Source organism: Garra rufa, chromosome 12 (genome assembly GCF_049309525.1).
Source record: "Garra rufa chromosome 12, GarRuf1.0, whole genome shotgun sequence".
NCBI classification, from domain to species: domain Eukaryota; kingdom Metazoa; phylum Chordata; class Actinopteri; order Cypriniformes; family Cyprinidae; genus Garra; species Garra rufa.
The window spans coordinates 13132702-13152860 of record NC_133372.1 but is presented as its reverse complement, the minus strand read 5'-3'; the positions used below and the strand labels follow the sequence as shown (position 1 = coordinate 13152860).

The 20159-nt window shown below is 39.1% G+C and overlaps 1 protein-coding gene across 1 annotated transcript in view; it reads right to left on the bottom strand.

Annotated features, from left to right (window-relative positions):
* Window positions 1-20013, bottom strand: part of ptprnb (protein tyrosine phosphatase receptor type Nb) — a 20781-nt gene extending 768 nt beyond the window's left edge. The window contains exons 1-17 of the mRNA XM_073851849.1: window positions 19783-20013; window positions 17125-17175; window positions 16293-16403; window positions 12366-12471; window positions 12144-12270; window positions 11679-12027; window positions 11458-11595; window positions 11294-11328; window positions 10289-10572; window positions 9955-10041; window positions 8896-8975; window positions 7358-7422; window positions 5609-5818; window positions 5088-5339; window positions 3279-3426; window positions 2961-3034; window positions 2424-2501 (exon numbers count right to left, since the gene is read on the bottom strand). Of these exons, the coding sequence (XP_073707950.1) occupies window positions 2424-2501; window positions 2961-3034; window positions 3279-3426; window positions 5088-5339; window positions 5609-5818; window positions 7358-7422; window positions 8896-8975; window positions 9955-10041; window positions 10289-10572; window positions 11294-11328; window positions 11458-11595; window positions 11679-12027; window positions 12144-12270; window positions 12366-12471; window positions 16293-16403; window positions 17125-17175; window positions 19783-19858 (2271 nt within the window). The 5' untranslated portion in view covers window positions 19859-20013. The remainder of the gene's footprint in view (window positions 1-2423; window positions 2502-2960; window positions 3035-3278; window positions 3427-5087; window positions 5340-5608; window positions 5819-7357; window positions 7423-8895; window positions 8976-9954; window positions 10042-10288; window positions 10573-11293; window positions 11329-11457; window positions 11596-11678; window positions 12028-12143; window positions 12271-12365; window positions 12472-16292; window positions 16404-17124; window positions 17176-19782) is intronic.
* Between the last annotated feature and the right edge of the window lie 146 nt (window positions 20014-20159).

Sequence of the window (20159 nt, the reverse complement as noted above, 5' to 3'; positions counted from 1 at the left end):
TACTTGACTAACTAGTTTATTAAACTAAAATGAATGTAACATTTGTAATAGTGAGAATATTCAGCAAAAAGCTCCCTTGGTATATTACTGAACTATATCATGTTATAAATAAACTATACATTTTCAATTGTTCCCTCAGTGTGTTTCTTTAGAGTTTCTTTATGTGTGCTGTTACTTTCATTTGTATTAAAGTATGTCACAAATAGACCAGAAATACACTATCCATTGTCAATTGCTGTTTATGTTGAATGTATTCAAATAGGAATCTTTCTTGCCTTTCGATGCTTCGCTGGTTATTTGTCACTTAAGTTTTATTTAGGCTGTTTGTTCGGTCCGGCAAGAAAAAAAAAACATTTTAAAAAGTATCTCGAAAAAAAGCTTGTTTGACCTGTATTCTGCTCCTGCGATTCTGTCTGAAGACGCAGTAACTACCGCAGGAGGAGTAAAAAATCTTCAGTCCATTAGACACTGCGGTCATTCCAGTCGCGTCTTGAAAACACGGTCACGCCAGCCACACTTTTTTTCTGTATACACGTCTAATCACGCACTTACGGTATGGGTGCTGGGAGCGGTCAAAATGGATGTAAAGACGCTGTTAGAACGGCGTTTTCTTTATGCTTTACCTGATATTTTCCATCAGGACCTAAATTAAGTAATAAAGGCTGAAGACATTTTAGCGGAAATGTGACCAAATCTATTTAAGACCTATCGAAACTGAATTTAAGACTTTTTAAGTCTTTTTAAGGCCTTATATTAGGAAAACGTTATTTAAGACTTTTTAAGGATCCTCGGATACCCTGTAAATAATGTTATAAGATTAATTAATGTTTTACTTTTTTTAAACATATAAATCTAAAATGTTGGAAAAATACAATACCTTTAAATATAAAACCGAACCACCAATAGGTGGCAGTAAGTCACTGTCTTAATGAATGAGTCACAGATTCAACCAGTTCGTTCACTGACTCACCCGATTCATTAAACAATGCTGAATCATTCAGTACTGAAATACCGCTGTGTTTCTCGGAGATTCACGACTGTTTTGCTGTTGCTTTGCTTAGAACTATTTTCGTTAGCAAAAACGGTTAATGATGTGTCTAAAATGTAAGTCAGTTAATATAGAACTACTAGTTTATTGAACTACTGTTGTATAAAATCAATGTCACGTTTGCAATCGTAATGGTGCTTTTCTACCACAGTATGTTTTTTCATTTTTGTTTCTTTGTGAATGGTGTTGCGCCTATAGTTTTGATTTTCCGTGAGTCAGATAGGCTGCACAAGCTTGATACTGTCCGTTTTCAGTCATCGTAAGTAATACAATCAGAATCATTCTCACTAAAGTTTCGTTGCTGCGCTAGTTATTGTTTGTAATTGATGTTTTAATCAGGTTACTTGTTCGGTTGGGCAAGTAAAATTTTCTTTCACTTGCCTTTTCACAAAATCCACTTGTCCCGGTCAAGCGGACAAGCATTAATGTCGAGCCCTGTTTTGGACTATGGGGGGGGGGGGGGGGGGGGTTATTTTGACGACTTGAGCTACTCAGTGAGCTACTGCCACTACCTGTTGCTGTTTTTATCGGAACACAACTCAGAATATAAAATACTTCTACGATGACCAGAGCTATTGAAAGAGCTTACACGTGGTGCTGGACGTAAGCGTAGGCTTAAACCAAATGCCGTACCATTCATTTTTCGCCACATGAAGTCTAAACGCACCAGATATCAAGTAAAATCATTGCTGAGAAACTTCTTCAGTGGCGGCAGCATCATAAAAAGCATGGGCATGTTTACATTCTGCCAGGGTGGCTCTAGCATTTCTTGTCTCTGCCATTTTTAAGCTCTTTCAGTATTTGTGAACTACTAAAAACCTCAAAGACATCAGGGCTAAAGTGGAGAGAACAAAAACGCAGGTCTTTGGGAAGTTTTATTTGTTTACAGGCATCTTCCCATTAATTTCTCCTCTTTTTATTGCTGGGAAAGCAGTGAAGACTTACATTGTGTTCTCTTGTTGCCATTCGACTGAAAATTGCAACCAAAAGCTGCACTACGTGGCATCATATCAGTAATTTATTTTCCGAGTTGTGTTACGGTAAAAATAGCAACAGGTAGCTGCAACCATTTCACGTCATCGAAATAATGCCGCACACATAGTCAAAGATATGTATAAAACAATGTGGATTTTTTAAATAATGTATATCTTTCATGGGTTTTCTACTAAATATATTTCAGTAAGAGACATAATTTACATTATATTAAGCTTTATAAGTCTTAATAGCCTATAATTTACTTAAAAGTATAAAATATCATTAGAAAAAATAGAGTTTTACTTGCCCCAAACTTTCAAATAATAGTGTACTTTTCAAGCAACATGTATTTCGTTATATATCAAGTGATTATATAGCTCTCCACACACATGTGACTGACCTGCCAGAAATCAGAGATGGTGTGTGAGAGAGGTCCTTGGGTGGCAATATACGCAGGCATCCGTGGGTCATGCTCGATCTAAAGGGTCAACAAGGCACAAAAGGTCAGGGGTCAGTGCTTTAGCCCTTCTTAACCCTGGATCTGCCCATCACCATGACAACAGGCCATTAATGTGATCTGAAGCGCATGAAGGCTTAATTGATGATCCCTGGCTCTGGACTACAACAGAGCAGCAGGGGATTCCAGACCTATACATCCTGAATGAGATCAATACAATGTAACCATGGCAACACTGAGAGGGGGATTCCGAAACCAGTGGCAGCCTTGCACGTCTATGAGGAATAAATGGATTATCGCCTTGGTAACAGAAAGGGATGCAAGGATAGGAGAGCTTTCTAGCTTTAGATTTCTAGCTTCGATTTCAGGAGGAAAGAGACCATAATAAAGGCCCTTCAAATTGTCATGTTTCCGATTCTAAAGAAATGAGTCACATGATGAGGTCCAGGGCACAGAGGACCATCAAGTGCACATACTCACAATGGTGCTGGCGTTGATGTAATCTGTCCTGGAGGGGTTAATCTCAGCCTTTAGCTTCACTCTAGAATGGTCATCTGCAAAAACAACTGACAGTTACACACCTAATCCATCCAGAGGAAAAGTCGATCAGTTTGTGTAACAAGAGACATAGGATGTGTCCTAATTTTGCCTATGTGTGTACTTTTCTATGCCATTTGTAATATAAATAGAGTGCCTTTTCAAAAAATAGTGCACACTAACCATTCAGGCACACTTAAAGATAAAATAAAGGAGTTTGAAGACAGGAAGGGGGTATAGTAGCATTGAGGTCTTACTCACAGGGCACGGCATCAGAGCAGCGGTTCTTCTTAACGTTACTTTCACTCTGGGCAGCTGAGATGGTGCTGGGTTCTGCCTGGTAGGAGCACAGTGCCTCCCACTCTTTGAGCAAACGGTCTTTATTCTTCAGATGATCCTCCATATATGCCTACAAAACATGAGAGAGAGAGAAAAACACCGGAATAGAGACCCCTGATTTCACAGCTGCTCACTCATGTGATACTTAAAAAAAACACATGAAAATTTAGGGAATGCTAATATACAGACAAAATTAAAACAGTAACAAAACGTTCTTTGTAAAACCATGGAGTAAATATGTATGTGTATGAATGGCTGGGGGGCAATTCATATTCAAAGCTTAAAAAAGGAAAAAATTAGGGGGTTTTCACACTAAAGACTAATACTATAATTACAATGACGTCTCGTTACACTTTATTTGTACAGTGTACACATTGTTACATTATTGTAATAAAACAAGTAATGGGCAAAACAATTAAAGGGGTCATGAACTGAGAAACCAAAAATTGACAAGATTCCTTTTATATTTTGACATATAAGAGGTCACTTTACTATAAAAACATCCTGTAAGTTTCAGAACTCAAAACTTTCCCATTAGTCTAAAAACTAAAAGCTTATATTGAAGCCAGTCTGTTAAAAGACTTTATGACATAATGCCACTTTATGACATAATGGTGTGGCTAAACACCGCCTCCGCAGAAGAAAATTAACGCCTGCTTCTACATCGCTGCCTGTTTAGCTCCGCCCACCGATTCGCACACATAGTGGAAATTAAGAGGCAAACGCAGGTCTACGCAGAAACCAAACAATAAAGGTGGCTCTGAATACAACAAGACACTGTACAGTGCCAAGTTGTGGAAAAATAGTATTTGCATTGCTTTCCTTGATCCCAACATTATTTGTAACGTTATTTATTTTTTACTGTGGATTCGTTAACAAGCAAGTAACAACTCAACGCAGGATTTTCAGAAAGATTGAAACTAAAATGCTATGCTGTGCCGGCTATAATGAGTACCTGTTTTTATTATGTGGTCACTATTGCTTTGTCTGGGTATTTATGTTTTTTTGACATAACTGTTAGCCAATCATAGCAATGGGCATTTACTTCCAAGTTCATGCCTATTCAAACAGAGCACTCAGATGAGGGGGGTTAAAAACAGAAAATAGCCTATTACTTCCAAATTTTGAAATTTTTTGAGGTAAAATCTTGATAACATTATAAGGATACCTCAGAGAAAAGTATTAAATAATAAAAAAGGCAGTTCATTACCCCTTTTAACTTCACATACTTACTATAGCATTAAGGATAGGGTTTGGTTAAAGGTTAGATTTTTGTAATTATGCATAATTTGCTGTTATTATTATAGTATGCTCATGTACACTCTTAAAAATGAAGGTTCTTTACTGGCATTGATGCTTCCATGCAGAACCCTGAACATCCATGCAGAAAAGTTTATTTATAGTGGAAAACTTTTCTTTAGATTTTTAAAAATGGTTCATTTTAGAACTGTTCACTGAAAGGTTCTTAGGGGAACCAAAATGGTTCTGCTATGGCATCACTGCAAAAACACCCCTTTAGAGCCTTAATTTTTAAGAGTGTAACATGAGTAATTGTCACCTAAAAGCAAAGTATCCTGTATTTTTTTATAATCAGTCTAATTGCATGAGAATAGGGAAGTCCACAACAACAGTTATCTAAATAGTTATCATTCTTGAATAGGCCATTAATGTTATGCACTGGAAGCTCATTTTTCATTTTTTGCACCTATAAATAGGGGTATGTGTGTCTACCAGTATCATGTGCCCAGTAGAGATATCCATGTTAGACTGCGCTGGCTCCTCACACCAGGAGGGTGTGCTGCTGTGCGAACTAGGGCTTGGCTGAGGAGCATCACTGAACTGTGACGACACACTGCTGACTCGTGACGTATCCGTTCCTCCACCACCACCTCCTCCTCCTGAACCGGCACCACCTGCAGCTCCGACCCCACAGTCCTGCCTTCCAAGAGAGGACTTAGCAGCCATGTGCTGCCGACAAAGATCCTGAGAAATTAGGAAAACAGAGAATGTCAGAGAAAGCCTCCTGACAAATTGTAGCACATGCAATTCACAGTAATCGAATATTGCAGTTAATCAATGTGCTCTGGTTTGCTTAAGCTCAAATCAAATAAACCTGATCACATTAGTGTCTAACAGTAACATGCCATCACAAGCAAAGCTGCTAAAATCAGCTGGGATTAAAATAGCTTGGATGCAGAGAACGTCTGTATTGCAGAGATGTGATGCAGCGTGCATGCCAAACAGTTCCAAACCTGGTATTCATAATGCGTCACATTTCCTGCTTCAGGTCCAAGTCCCAGTTTCCCTGAGGCCAACTGGCGGGCATGGGTGCGCAGGCAGGCGATGGTCAGCGCCCCCACCAGGAGTCCACCCACACAAGCCACGCCCACAAACATGAGGAACACCCACTGGGTGTTGTCACGTACTCGTGTTGCCACTGGCAACGCATGGCCATCGCTCTTCTGCAAAAACGGAGAGATGAAAACAAACATATGAATCACAAATCATTAATACATCCCATTGCACCAATTAACGCTGTTGCCATCGGACTAAAATTAAACAAATCGCTATAAACAAGAGATTTAACCCTAATGCTATCCTAGAGAATGCCATCTGTAACATTTTAAAATGGAAAAGTGAAAAGGGAGAGAGGGTCCATGAGGGAAAGATTAAAAGCGAACATTTAAAACAGGACTACCCATCCCACCCTGCTGTCTGGAAGTATGATCTCAGTGGGGTCACTGGTTGCTATGGCAACATCACAACGTTTGATGTAAGCACCATGGTCATTAAAATGACAATAGAAAGCAAGAATCTGGTGAGAGAAAAGACTATAGATAAATCCTTTATTGAAACACATTTCTACACATATGAATCCCATAATATTCCCTATCCTCTGCTGGAATGATGCAGACCACCAAACAGGAGCCAGGGCATTACATCATCACTCCTATGCACACCGCACTGACCTTGTCGCCACAGCAACAATCTTTACCTGACATCACTGTCTGTGCGGAGATTCTGAGTGCAAATCTTTCTGATTGGTCATTTTTATTGCGCGTTCTTTATTTCATCAAATCACCGAGCAGTTCAAGGAAAACAGTTTAACGACGACAACAGGTTCCTAGATTCAAATAAAAACAGACTGGCCCGTCTCTGTGGCCAGTAAACTCATTTATTACAATTCTGATTCATGAGCCTGAAACCACTGACTTCCAGGGGTGAGTAAAAAAAATGCTAGGGAAACGAAGGATTTAGACAGTGTGGTAAAAACGCTCACATTTTCATATGTGGTCTGTAAGAGATTTCTAACCAAAAGACGCTGTCAAAGAAATACAATATACTGAAATGACAGGTAGACGGATCATTCACGGAATAAAAAGCAGATTTCCTTGCTGTTTTACTTGCGCCTGATTAATAAACATGTGTAATGTAATTAAACATGACATTAATATAACGTAACATTTAATTAAGTTAAAGAAAAAGTTTAACTCACCACAAAATCAATAAACTAATGGAGAATGGAAAGCGCTCGCCCCCGGTGGTCCGCCGAAGATGAGCAGAAATGTGTACGTGCAATAACCGTAGAGCTCTTTTCCGCCGGTTTGACATTTGAATTTCGTTCCGTTTTGTTAGGAACTGTAACGGCTGGTGAGTTAAAGTTCGCGGGAAACGAAAACGGTGACGAAGCTCAGCTCCTGGAACGGACATCGTGATGTTTTGCGGGAATGTTGCCTTGTGAGGGGAGAAGCATTTGGGATGCCAATCGGCCGCGCGCAAACCGCGCATAGAGTCGTGAACGCGCCTGGCAGTTTGACATGTATGATGTCGTTGTCATAGCAACAAAGCAAATGAGACGGGGGTGGGTGTCAGGGGTCTTGTGAGATATTCCCTCCTCAAGCATAGAAGAGAGCCAAAAGACAGAACTTGATGGGAAAGGACTAAACAATTAAAGGGCACAAAAGTTAAGACATTATGTTAATGCACCTGCACATCCTTACCTCCCCGACACCTGCCTGAAGCACCTTTAGACCAGTCTCTGATTCTAGAAGGTTCTTATGAGCCACTGCACGTGAAAAAAAATAAACGTGAAGACAGTCACAGACAGCTTATTCTGTTTTCTCAACAGAATAACTAATACAAATAAGATAAATTTGAGCGCACTGTGTGCCTGCTGCTGAATAAAGTAATACCTTGAGTAAATTGTGGTAAATATTACTGTAGTGCAAGTAGCTTGCTGCTATTATAAAGCTGCGGTAACTGCAATATGATAAAATATACTAATGTTCAATTAATATTACATTAATTATTTATACTAGTCCTATATAGGCTTAGTACATTAATATAGAATTTAGCAGATTCGGGTCACATATGTATGTATTCTTGACAGTTTTTGAGTTTTAGTCTAGGTCTTAAAGAGATAGTTCAGCCGTGAAAATTATGTTATTAATTACTCACCCTTCATGATGTTCCAAATCCGTAAGACCTTCGTTCATCTTTAGAACACAAATTAAGATTTTTTTTTATTAAATCTGAAAGATTTCTGACCCTACACAGACAGCAACGCAACTGACACATTCATAGCCCAGAAATGTAGTAAGGACATTATTAAAATAGTTAATGTGACATCAGTGAGTCAACCGTAATATTACGAAGCTACAAGACTTTTCTGTCCACAAAGACAACCTGGTGTTCTGATGTAGAACTGGGATGCGCTGTGCCTAGTTTACAAGCAGAGGAATACACACATATGCATTGTGGTACTCTCATGAACGTGTGTCAAAGACTGGCATGGATGAGAAGAAATTGTTGATTAAAGTTGTTATTTTTGTTTTTGTTTTTTTGCGCACAAAAAGTATTCTTGTAGCTTCATAAAATTAAGGTTGCACCACAGATGTCACGTGGACTATTTCAACGATCCTTACTACCTTTCTGGGCCTTGAACATAGTAGTTGCGTTGCTGTCTATGCAGGGTCAGACAGCTCTCAGATTTCATCAAAAATATCTTAATAATATCTAAAAAATATTTGTGTTCTGAAGATGATCGAAGGTATAAGGTTCAGAACGACATGAGGGTGAGAAAATTAACGACAGAATTTTCATTTTTGGGTGAACGATCCCTAAGGATAGATATATGTGTACATCTAAATGGTGTCAAAATTATTTTTTCATTTTTCAAACACAGGCTTTCTCTGCCAGAAAGACCAAAAATGCTGATCACTCATGCTGCACTCACTCATTTTGTCAAATCTAATGCTCTTTAGAATAAGAAAGCTCCTCCTCCTAATAACACTTACTTCTGACTAGTGGCAACACAATGGTAAAATAAAATAAAAGCTGTTTTCTTTTTAAAAGCTTTCTGTCATGCCCCAATCCTGTTTATGTCAAGTTAAAAAAAAAAAAAATCAGAAAAAAAAATAATCAGGTCTTTCATTTTTAGATTTCTTTGTATGACTTTTAAGCCATTATTGTGGCTCTAAAACACTTGTATGACAGACATTACTCTTAATAGACATGAAACATTGTCTTCATTACTTACCAGCCTTTTCGGACACATCACTTGTTGTTAATTTCTGGCTGTTTGGAAGCACCTGGAAAGTGACAGCTGGACCAACCACACTGTAGAGCACAATTTTAAATTACATGCATGTTTCCTGTATGATTATGTGCAGGGTTTGAAATTAGCTTTTTCACTCACCAGCCATTTTGGCTTCAAAAATTTTGCCCATTCACAAATTCTATTATTAAAAATTAAACAGATTATCAAAAATAAAGCTTAGATTTAAATATATTTATTATTAAATCTGATTTTGAAACATTGAATGTCTTTCGATTTTACAACAGTCAATCATTGTTTGCAGATACCAAAAAATAAAATAGAAACAAAATTTGATTTAAATTTCAAAGTATTCAAATTTTAAATGGTACAGGGTTGCTCGTCCATTGCAAAACCCTCCTTAAGCTTTGTTTTGCTAATCTTGGAGATCTCTTAGGAAGGGCTCTGATAGTAATGGCATGCAAAGTGTTAGGACATGTTTATGAATTATTACCTGCCAAATTGGCTATTGATTTTTTATACATGTTATCCTCCGTTAGACTCTCGTATCCATTTGGCAGGTTGGCAGGTGTTAATTTCAAACCCTGATTTATGTGTGTTAGATTTTGGAATCCAAGCAATAAGGGAAGGACAAGTAGTGAAGCAAATCTACTTTTGAGGTCAGTTCATTCCATTCCCTTTTCTCTCTCTCATTCTTTCCCTCTTAGCCATCCCCCTCTGTCCTCCGAGGACAATGGATCAAGGTTCCAGCTCACCACAGTTTGATTTAATAAAAAGGGTTAGTGGGATTAGCATATGCTTCCAAACCACATTAACAAATGGCAATCAAGACTGTTTCCATTGATAAAATGAATAATCAAATGAGTAAAGCATTGGTTAAGCTAAGTTAGGTTAAACAGCTTAAAAAGCTTTGCAAATTAAATAAAGGTTAGGGGTTAGTATACTAATAAGATCTAATCAAGGCCCACCACCAAAGCAAAATCTGAAAATCTGAGACTCTCCTCAGGTGTTGCCACCTCCCTGCTCTAGACCTAGGCCTACCTGATATTGTTGAAAGAGCCAGTGGTGAGATGGATCCTCTCAGCAAGGGTCTTCAGTAAACGAACCCCATCGTACAGAGTGAGAAGGCTGTAGAGACACATACACATTCATACGCCCACACACACATACAATTTCACAAGCACAAACTAACACAGAACTCACGAAAACAACACAAACAGACTCTCCACTGAATAGCCAGTTTGACGTGTGCCCCCAGGTCCTTCGTTAATGTAGTGTTTTGAAAACAAATACCACATGACTACTTTACTTTCAGACAAAAGGAACACCCACATAGACTAACACTCAGACCAACAGTCTAAACTGTTAGTTGTACCTCTGATTGGTGACAATGTATCCAAATTCCTCCTTTAACTTGGTTTCATTCTTTCCTGGTTTCACACTCAGGGCTCCCTTTCCAAGTCGTCCTTCCTCTTGTTTGAGAGATGAAGGCCCTAGTACACTAGCACCCACTGGAATGGAGTTATCCTTGAAGGCCCCTAGAGACCCCTTAGGGGAGGTTTCGGGCCTGGGGTTGAGTGGAGAAGGGAAGGAGGAATTTGTCGCTGGGGCAGAAGTCTTCTCCACCACATGGGTCATCTCCCCCTCTGTAAACTTCATCTGATATAGCACACAAAACATGCCAAGGTTAACTGCTTACAGATAATAATTAGTTCTATGTACGATGTACACTGGAGTGGGGTGGGGGGGGGGGGACCTGTGCAGATGCAGAAACTATTTTTATTCAGAAATTGCAGGTAAGGTTCACAGTTACAAAGAAATGACAACACAATGAATTGAACATGACATTTTACAGTTAATAAACTGAAATAGTAAAATAGTATTTTCTTGTAAAATGCATTTTTATTGTATTTTTTTACAGTGTACACTCTTCATCTTCCTAGTCTTTTCTCTCATTCTGTTAAAAATGGTTTTGAGAGGGCCATAAACCAGTGTGTCTGTTTATTTTCAAACCAACCATGATTATTGATGTAACCGGGCCAACAGGGTGAAGAAAGAATATCATGTTGCAGCAGTACTTTAAGCTCCTAAAATACTGTGTTCAGAGATAAACTAATGCTGGGTAAGAGGCCTAAAAGATAAAAGACCTACAAAACAAATAACATAATCATGGCTCATGTTTCCCACATATCATATATTTATGTTCATAATATTTTTAGTTAACACTTGCTGCCCCCTGTTGGTAATATATAGCATTACTACTGAGATCAACCTAACGTTTTAATAATATTAAAAGCTGGAATACTCTACATGTTTGGACCAATTTACAGTTTGGATGTCTAGTGCTTTAAAATTCAGAAAATCCGAATTTGATGCTCACCACTTTTGGAGAAACAGAGGAATCCTTTGTTTCAGCTGAATGAAGGAAAACGAGCAGTTATGACATTATATATTTTTTGGACCTTCAACTATATGGTATGTATATTTTGAAGCTTTTTAAGGTATACTGATGTTATGTAAAAAGTTAAATCTCAGGGTGCTCACGTTTTCTCTGATTGTTTGTTGGTTCGTTTTGCAGGAGCTGAAGGACAGTGAACAGACGCTCCATCTCTTCAGGGTTCAGGTGGTTTAGATCAAATCCATGTTGCAAGAGCAGCTCATTTAGGCTCTGCTGAGTGGGTCCTGAAGTCAGAGATCATTAGTCATTGCAAAATACTTTGTAGGAACACATTTTTGAAAGTATAAACATTAACCCAATATCTCACCACTGTGCCCAGAAAACCCTCCATACTTCTGAGGACCTTTCTTTTGCTCCTGTTGGCTGTTGATCTTGTCATCCTGGGAAAAGAAGTCCTTGTTATAGTCCTTGTAGTCAAGCGGAAAGTCCAGATCCTGGAAAAAAGATGAGGTGGAGTGAGGTGTTGCCACACGATGGCGTGATGTGGGCTGTGCAGGCGAAGAAAGGAGGAGGGTCATCAGATCCTGCAGAAGCTGATCATCTTTATCTAAAGATGAAGGAAGTGGCGTATTTCCCCTGGCGCGAGAAGAGGCCGATGGGTACCTGCCTCCCTCCACCAAATTCAAAGAACGCTCTTCTTCATCTTGGTAACCATACTGTAAAGCAAAAAACATGATGCTGGAATTAAAGAGAAATAGTTGTAGACCATATCCAAGGCTCCAAACTACAATCAGTGCAGTGTAACAAAAGCGCTTTGTGTTTGGGCTCTCACTCGCTGGTAACTATAAGGATCCAGACTCTGCATATGGAGAGATGACTGAGGTGGATCGACAATCATGTAGTCCATATAGGGCTGCGCCAGTTTGGGTTTTAGCTGCTTTGCAGAGTCACTCTGAGACCTTTGATAGTGGAGAGATTTGGAAATAAATCAATGCAGTGAAATAAAAAGTAGAGTGAGAGAAACATGATTACATGACAAAATTGTAAGCATTACTCTGTGGATGGGCCATTCTTTATCCCAGAAGACAATGGGATCTTCGGAACTTTGCTAAGCTCTTTCTTAATCACTGATTGGGTAACATCATCCTGCCAAGTTAACCCTGCAAAATAATTTACATCAGCTCAGAGCAACCAAAAAGTTTAATACATAAAAGGAAATATCTAGTTTAAAACACAAAGGTCAAGTTCTTAGAAATTTACTCTTTGTATTTGTTTTGGATACTAACAATGTAATTTGTGGTAACTAGTAAGTAATATCATTACAATGACCCAGGTACAGTTATGCATATACACCAATTAGACATAACATTATGATCAACTTTCAAATATTGTGTTGGTCCCCCTTTTGCTACCAAAACAGCCCTGACCTGTCGAGGCATGGACTCTACTAGACCCCCGAAGGTATGATGATCCTTTAATTTCTGAACGTTGCGAGGTGGGGCCTCCATGGATCAGACTTGTTTGTTCAGCACATCTCACAGATGCTTGATAGGATTGAGATCTGGGGAATTTGAAGGTCAAGTCAACACCTCAAACTTCTTGTTGTGCTCCTCAAACCTTTCCTGAACCAGTTTTGCTTTGTGGCATGGCGGATTATCCTGCTGAAAGAGCACCACAGCAACCAGGAAATACTGAATGATACTGAACATGGTCTGCAACAATGTTAAGGTGGTACGTGTCAAAGAACATCAACATGGATGGCAGGACCCAAGCTTCCTAAGCAGAACATTGCCCAAAGCATCACACTGTCTCCGCTGGCTTGCCTTCTTTCCATATGGCACCCTGGTGCCATGTATTCCCTAGGTGAGTTAATTCATCAGACCAGGCCACCTTCTTCCATTGCTCTGTGGTCCAGTTCTGATGCTCATGTGCTCACTTTTGGCACTTTCAGTAATGGACAGGGGTCAGCCAGGGCACCCTGGCTGGTCTGTGGCTATGTAGCCCTATAGGCAACAAACTGCAATGCACTGTGTATTCTGACACCTCTTCATCAGAACCAGTATTAACTTTCTGAACAATTTGAGCTACAGTAGCTTGTCTGTCGGAACACATGGGCCAGCCTTCGCTCCACATGTGCATAGATGAGCCTTAGCTGCCCATGACCCTGTCATCGGTTCACCACTGTTCCTTCCTTGGAGCAATTTTGATAGATACTGGCCACTGCAGACTGTGAACACCCCACAAGAGCTGCAGCTTTGGAGATGTTCTAACCCTGTTGTCTAGCTATCAAAATTTGGCCCTTGTCAAACTCGCTCAAATCCTTACGCTTGCCCATTGCCTAATATAACCCACCCACTAACTGGTGCCATGATGAAGAGATGAAGATAATCAGTGTTATTCATTTCATCTGTCAGTGGTCATAATATTATGCCTGATCTGTGTATTTACTTATTCATTTGACCTTGGTTACTATGGAAACCAAGGTCAAGATCAGCAGCAGATCCTTTAAGTCCTGTAAGTTGTAAGGTGGGGCCTCCATGCATCGAACTTGTTTGTTCAGCACATCCCAAAGATGCTTGATTAGACTGAGATCTGGGGAATTTGGAGGCCAAGTCAACACCTCAAACTCGTTGTGCTCCTCAAACCATTTCTGAACTATTTTTTGCTTTGTGGCAGGATGCATTATCCTGCTGAAAGAGGCCACAGCCATTTCCATGAAAAGGGTATACATGGTCTGCAACTAGGGTTGCACGGTATACCGGTACTACGGTAGTATCGCAATACTAATGCTTACAAATACCTGCGGTGCCATTGCATTTTTGAAACGGTAGTATCGTCCACACGATAGTACCGTGAGATATGTTGTAAATATGTTGAACACTGGTTAAAACGTTCATGCACGCCAGCAGAAACATTACAAGTTGATTTCCAAAATGTCTTTCTGCAGTGCGTTGTGTAGTATAGGCTGTGTATACGCGTTATGTGCTATTCAGTGTTTCCCGACGCTTCAGTTCAGTTTGAAATGAGCAGCTGCGCGTGCACGTCGTTGTTCACGCTGCAGTTTCAGAAGAGAGGGTGTTATTCAGACCTTCTAATGTTATTTAAAAAATAGCAGCTCAAAAATCACTTATTAAACATCAAAATATTTTAGTAGAAAGAATTTTTGTATTTTTATTAATTTGCCCACTTTTAGAACAAGTGTAATAATTCGTTTCTGGAAGCATCTTTGCGATCAAGAATGCAATTCCATTCATTAACATAGTGGTTTTGCACTTGGTTCTTATCAATCATTATATATTGTATTATATATGTATTTAACATTATAAATGAATACGTTTTAATATACAACCTGCTTACTTGGAAATTTTAAGATATGACAGCAAAAATATACAAATGCATCATTCATTCAAAAATGCTCGTGACAGTTCAGCAATAGGACACGAGCAAGATGTTTTTGTTTCGTTTCTGTGTTCGAATCTGAATTGGCGTTGGTTTGGGCGAATCACTGATTCACTAAGCCATTCATAAAAACGAGTCATTTGATTCACTCCTGAATGATTCAGCCGTTTTGAAAGAATCATTTGAAGGACTCAGTGATTCAATCATGAACATTGCTGCCACCTGCGGGCGGTTTTAAGTTTCCCGTCATTTCTATTCTTTTCCAACATATTTCTATATTCAGAATTTTGTATTTAAAATATTAATCTTATAACATTATTTATTCAATTATAAGTACAGTCTAAATGTATAAATACCACATCTAAATGTGACTCCATGAAGCTTCTGTGCAGTGCTCAGATGAGTTTTGTTTACATGATTTTATGGATAACAACAGCCAGTCATTCATTCACATTAATGAAGTATTCAGAGAAAAATCTTGCCTGTTTTCATGTACATCTTTTTATTTATGAATTTTTTATTCATTTTGTAGAATTGAATTTTAAATTAACAGAATACTGCATGGTATCGTGATACTACTTGGTATCGTGATACTTCAGCTGGTATAGTATCGTAAGTTGTTTTTATGGTATCGTGACAACCCTATCTGCAACAATTCCTAGGTAGGTGGTACAAAGTAACATGATCAAAGTAACATCCACATGGATGACAGGACCAAGGTTTTCCAGTAGAACATTACGCAAAATATCACACTGCCTCCGCTGGCTTGCCTTCTTCCCATAGTTTATCCTGGTGCCATGCGTTCCCCAGGTAAGCCACCTTCTTCCATTGCTCCGTGGTCCAGTTCTAATGCTCACATGCCCACTGTTGGTGCTTTCGGCGGTGGACAGGGGTAAGCATGAGCACCCTGACTGGTCTACGGCTATGCAGCCCCATACGCAACAAACTGCGATGCACTGTGTATTCTGACATCTTTCTATCAAAAACAGCATTAACTTCTTGAGCATTTTGATCTACAGTAGCTCATTTGTTGGATCGGACCACGTGGGCCACATGCATTCGCTCCCCACATGCATCAATGAGCCTTGGCTGCCCATGACCCTGTCACTATTTTACCACGCTTCCTTCCTTGGACCACTTTTAAAAGATAGTGAGCCCACTGCAGACTGGAAACACCCCAGCTGCAGTTTTGGCGATGTTCTAACCCAGGCGTCTAGCCATCCTCACACTTGCCCATTTTTCCTGCTTCTAACACATCAACTTTGAGAACAAAATATTCACTTGTTGCCTGACATATCCAACCCACTAACAGGGGCTTGATGAAATGAAAAGAGATAATTAGTGTTATTCACTTTACCTGTTGGTAGTCATAATGTTATGCCTGATGTATCTGGTGTATTTACTTATTTATTTGACCTTGGTTACTTTAGTAACATAGATTTTCTGTCACATGCCGGTGGATGAATTGTCACTTTGTCCATTGTGTTTACATTGTGTTGTTTCTATAGCAACCATCATTTTTACAAGCAGGAAAGTGCTAAGAAATTCAGTCTGCACTTTAAAATTTCTGTGTGAAACTTACCTTGCTTCATAAGCGTTTGCAGTAATGACTGCAGTCTGTCCAGTAGGACTGCAGTCACCCTGTAGCGAAACCTTTCCTGCTTCTGTGTAAGACACTGACCAAATAACTCATCTGTAACACACATATACAAACCTTATACTGCGTCTCTTGTAGAAATATAAAAAGTGAACATGGCCTACTTAGTTCAAACTATATTGTGCAGCTTTTTATTTATTAATGTATTTGTAATAGTCACAAACAGACAAATATACACAGCATGTTATTATAAACGTTTCTCCGAGAACCACTTCCTTTTTATTTCACTTTCTCACCCCTGCTCTTTCTGCCTCTATTTGACATAAACAGAGACTACGGAGAGGGTGAACTTGTGTGATGTCACAGTTGCCATGTAAACGGTTGAAGAAGACTGATTGGGCAAGACCAGGTGCTGGTGAAAGTGAGTGTTTACTGTGTAGTCAATGATTTTTTTTTTACACACTCTACTGCACATATTAGCTACAAAACAGTCAGAGCTCAAACCTACATATAGTACTCATTACCATACTTGTTTTTTGTAAATAAGTCAGTAGATTTATTAGCATGATAATGAAGCAAGACAATTAAGGTAATTATATACACACAAAATAACAAAAGATGGGCATGACCGATGCATGAAAGCCTAATAAAACATAAAAGCTTGAAGTATGCTATTATGTTTTGCTATAATTACACAACTGTTCCAGCGACTCTGAGGCAATACGGCAAGTCTTATCATTATGTGCTTTTTTTTCCAGTAATGAGCGACATTGTACAAGGGTCAAAAAATGGAACTGTAAAATATGGCAGCACTCACCATCCCAGCAAACCTGACCACTTGCGCACAGGCCTTCATCAAACAGACAACCTAGACAGAGAGAAAGAGAAAATGAGAACAGTACGAAAAGGTAATTGCTTTTCTGACATTTGACGAAATAGATCAACACAGTCCCTCTCTTCTCATATGTGAGCAAGATTTATTCTAGCTCACATCAACACAAACATCCTATCGATATAACTTACAGTTCCAGAAAAAGCTAAATTCAGACCACCTCTGACTATTTCAGCACAATAAGTAAGTGTGTGCAATTACTTAACAGACACTGTCAATCCATTTAAAACCATAGCAACAAACAAGTAATGATTTGGAATAATGACCAACCACCATAATGGGCATTAGTAAAGATTCGCCAGAATGCTATGAGACAAAACAAGCTAGACTGGCTCCAACTGCCATCTGTATCTCCATATAAATGTTCTCTAATAAGATTCACATATGTGACCCTGGACCACAAAACCAGTTGTAAGTAGTATTGGGTATAGTTGTAGCAATAGGCAACAATACATTGTATGGGTCAAAATGATTGATTTTTCTTTTATGCCAAAAATCATTAGGATATTAAGTAAAAATCATGTTCCATGAAGACATTTTGTAAATTTCCTACCATAAATATACCAAAACTTAATATGCATTGCTAAGAACTTTATTTGAAGTTTGAACTTTAAAGGAAATTTTCTCAATATTTGGATTGTTTTGCACCCTCAGATTGCAGATTTTCAAATAGTTGTATCTCGACCAAATATAGTCCTATTCTAACAAACCATACATCAATAAAAAGCTTATTTGTCTACCTTTCAGATGTATGAATCTCCAAAAAAATTGACCCTTATGACTGGTTCTGTGGTCCAGGGTCACAAACAACCAGAAAAGGCAAGCTATATAGGGCAAGCCAATTGTTTGAAAGCATACCAGAATATTGCACTCCTCCAACTTTCCATTTTCTTTAATATCCTTGTGCTCTCTCTCTAACACACACACACACACACACACACACACACACACACACACACACACACGTGGGAGTTGGGCAGACACACTCGTCATACATAATTAAATCATGGGATGAACGTTGGTTACATGAGTGGGAGTTCCTACTCCAATCTGCTGTACGCCTCCTCTATCAAAATAAATGTAAAGCCTTCCTGAGATTGTACATGAGGCATAAGAGAAGAGAAGAGAAGAGAAGAGAAGAGAAGAGAAGAGAAGAGAAGAGAAGAGAAGAGAAGAGAAGAGAAGAGCTTAATCTCACTTGAACACATCCCTCAAGATTCCTTTCTTAATTTCTTTCTCAATAATTACACATCTGGTATCTCTTGCCACCTTAGACTCATGCAAATGATGTTTATACTGTTCGCCTTCCTACACAACAATCTCTCTTAGCCTTATGAGACATTCCCACAGAGTTCGGTGTGCTTCTGAGTGACGTGTGCCCTCACAGTGACGGCTGTTATGAGAATGACGTGGGATGGCTCGTCAGTGGTGAGTCAGCCTGCAGAAGAGGAGCTAATACAGATGCGATGCACAAGCGAACATACAGTCTCTTTGGGAGACATGCACTCCGACCCCCCTCGCACACATACGCCCCATCAACTTCAAATTAATTTGAAGCAATTGTTGCCAAATCGACCCACCGTGCGCTATTACAGATTGACTACTTCCGCTGTCCATGGTGCTGAATTTTCACACCACCACAACAAACAGAACAAGACCTCCCGTAATGGACTATGGCCGTGTATGAAAGTCGTAAAATGTCTATGAAGGCAGAGGATTTCTGAACTGATGGTAAAAGTAAATCATGGGACTAAATAATCATATAGTACTAGAATAAAAATAGTGCTAACTCTTTGCAACACAGCCATGGTAGCTAGCGTCGGTGGAGTTATAAATTTCTACTAGACTGGCAGTGTAGGCTGCGTTATTGCGGGGACTATGAATCATTCTGCTATCTGATGTTGCCAGATCGCCATACACTGCTATCCATTTTTACTTCACACATTTTTTAAATCTTAAAAGCTTTTAATTCAAAAATACGTTCTAGTATTCTAAATGAACCCCGATTTCACTCATTACCAAACAACACAAAGTTCGTTTTATTTAGTCTGTTGAAATATATGAAATTTAGCCAGAATAAGACTCATTGAATACTAACAATAATTAATAAATATTAACTGAACAATTTTGTCATCATCTTAAAGAAATTAAGAAGAGAAGATGAAAACATGAAGCACATTTCCCACAACGAAACATTGTTTTCAATCGCTGCGATTCATCCCACCCGAGTCAAGCTTTTTTCTCATTGACGTCAACATTTACAGCAAGCACACACGATTTTCTTTGACAAAATTCTATTAAATACAAATGCATTAACAAATTTACAAATAGTTTTTTGCATGCATGTTCATGCACAACCCATAACATAACCAGTTTTTACTTAATCGTAATGCATATTTAGATGATAAATGTCACATTGTAAGTGTTTAACCCCCCCAAAAAGTCTATTGCATATGCATTTAATGTAAGTGGGAGGGTGCGTCCGTATTAAAAGCTGATATTTAACACTAATCATTTCCCACAGCTGAATCATGCATCATTCAATCTGCTGAAGTTAACCTGTGGCTCGTGTTCTTGACGTACCGTATCTATCACCGGTGCCAAGCTGACAACGCGCAGTCGCCAAACAGACAAGCATCCACAGACGCGCCGATTTCATCTTCCCTCGGCTTCTCTGTCCTCTTTCCTCGTTTACACAGACATATTTAGTTGACACAGCGATCAGTGTGATGTTGCGTGTGTGCCAAACTCCAGAAACACGAGACTTGGGTAAGAGTGCGATAAAGATGAGTGTTTGCGAGAAGGAGCACTAGTGCGCTCCCGAAGGGAGGGGGTGAGAGGACCGGACAGACAGAAAACCCGGAAAGTGGGCACGACAATCAGTACAGTAATGCAGTTATTTTGAGCAATACACAAATTACGTCATAATGGTCATTACTGGTCTGTGGTTTGGACTTCAT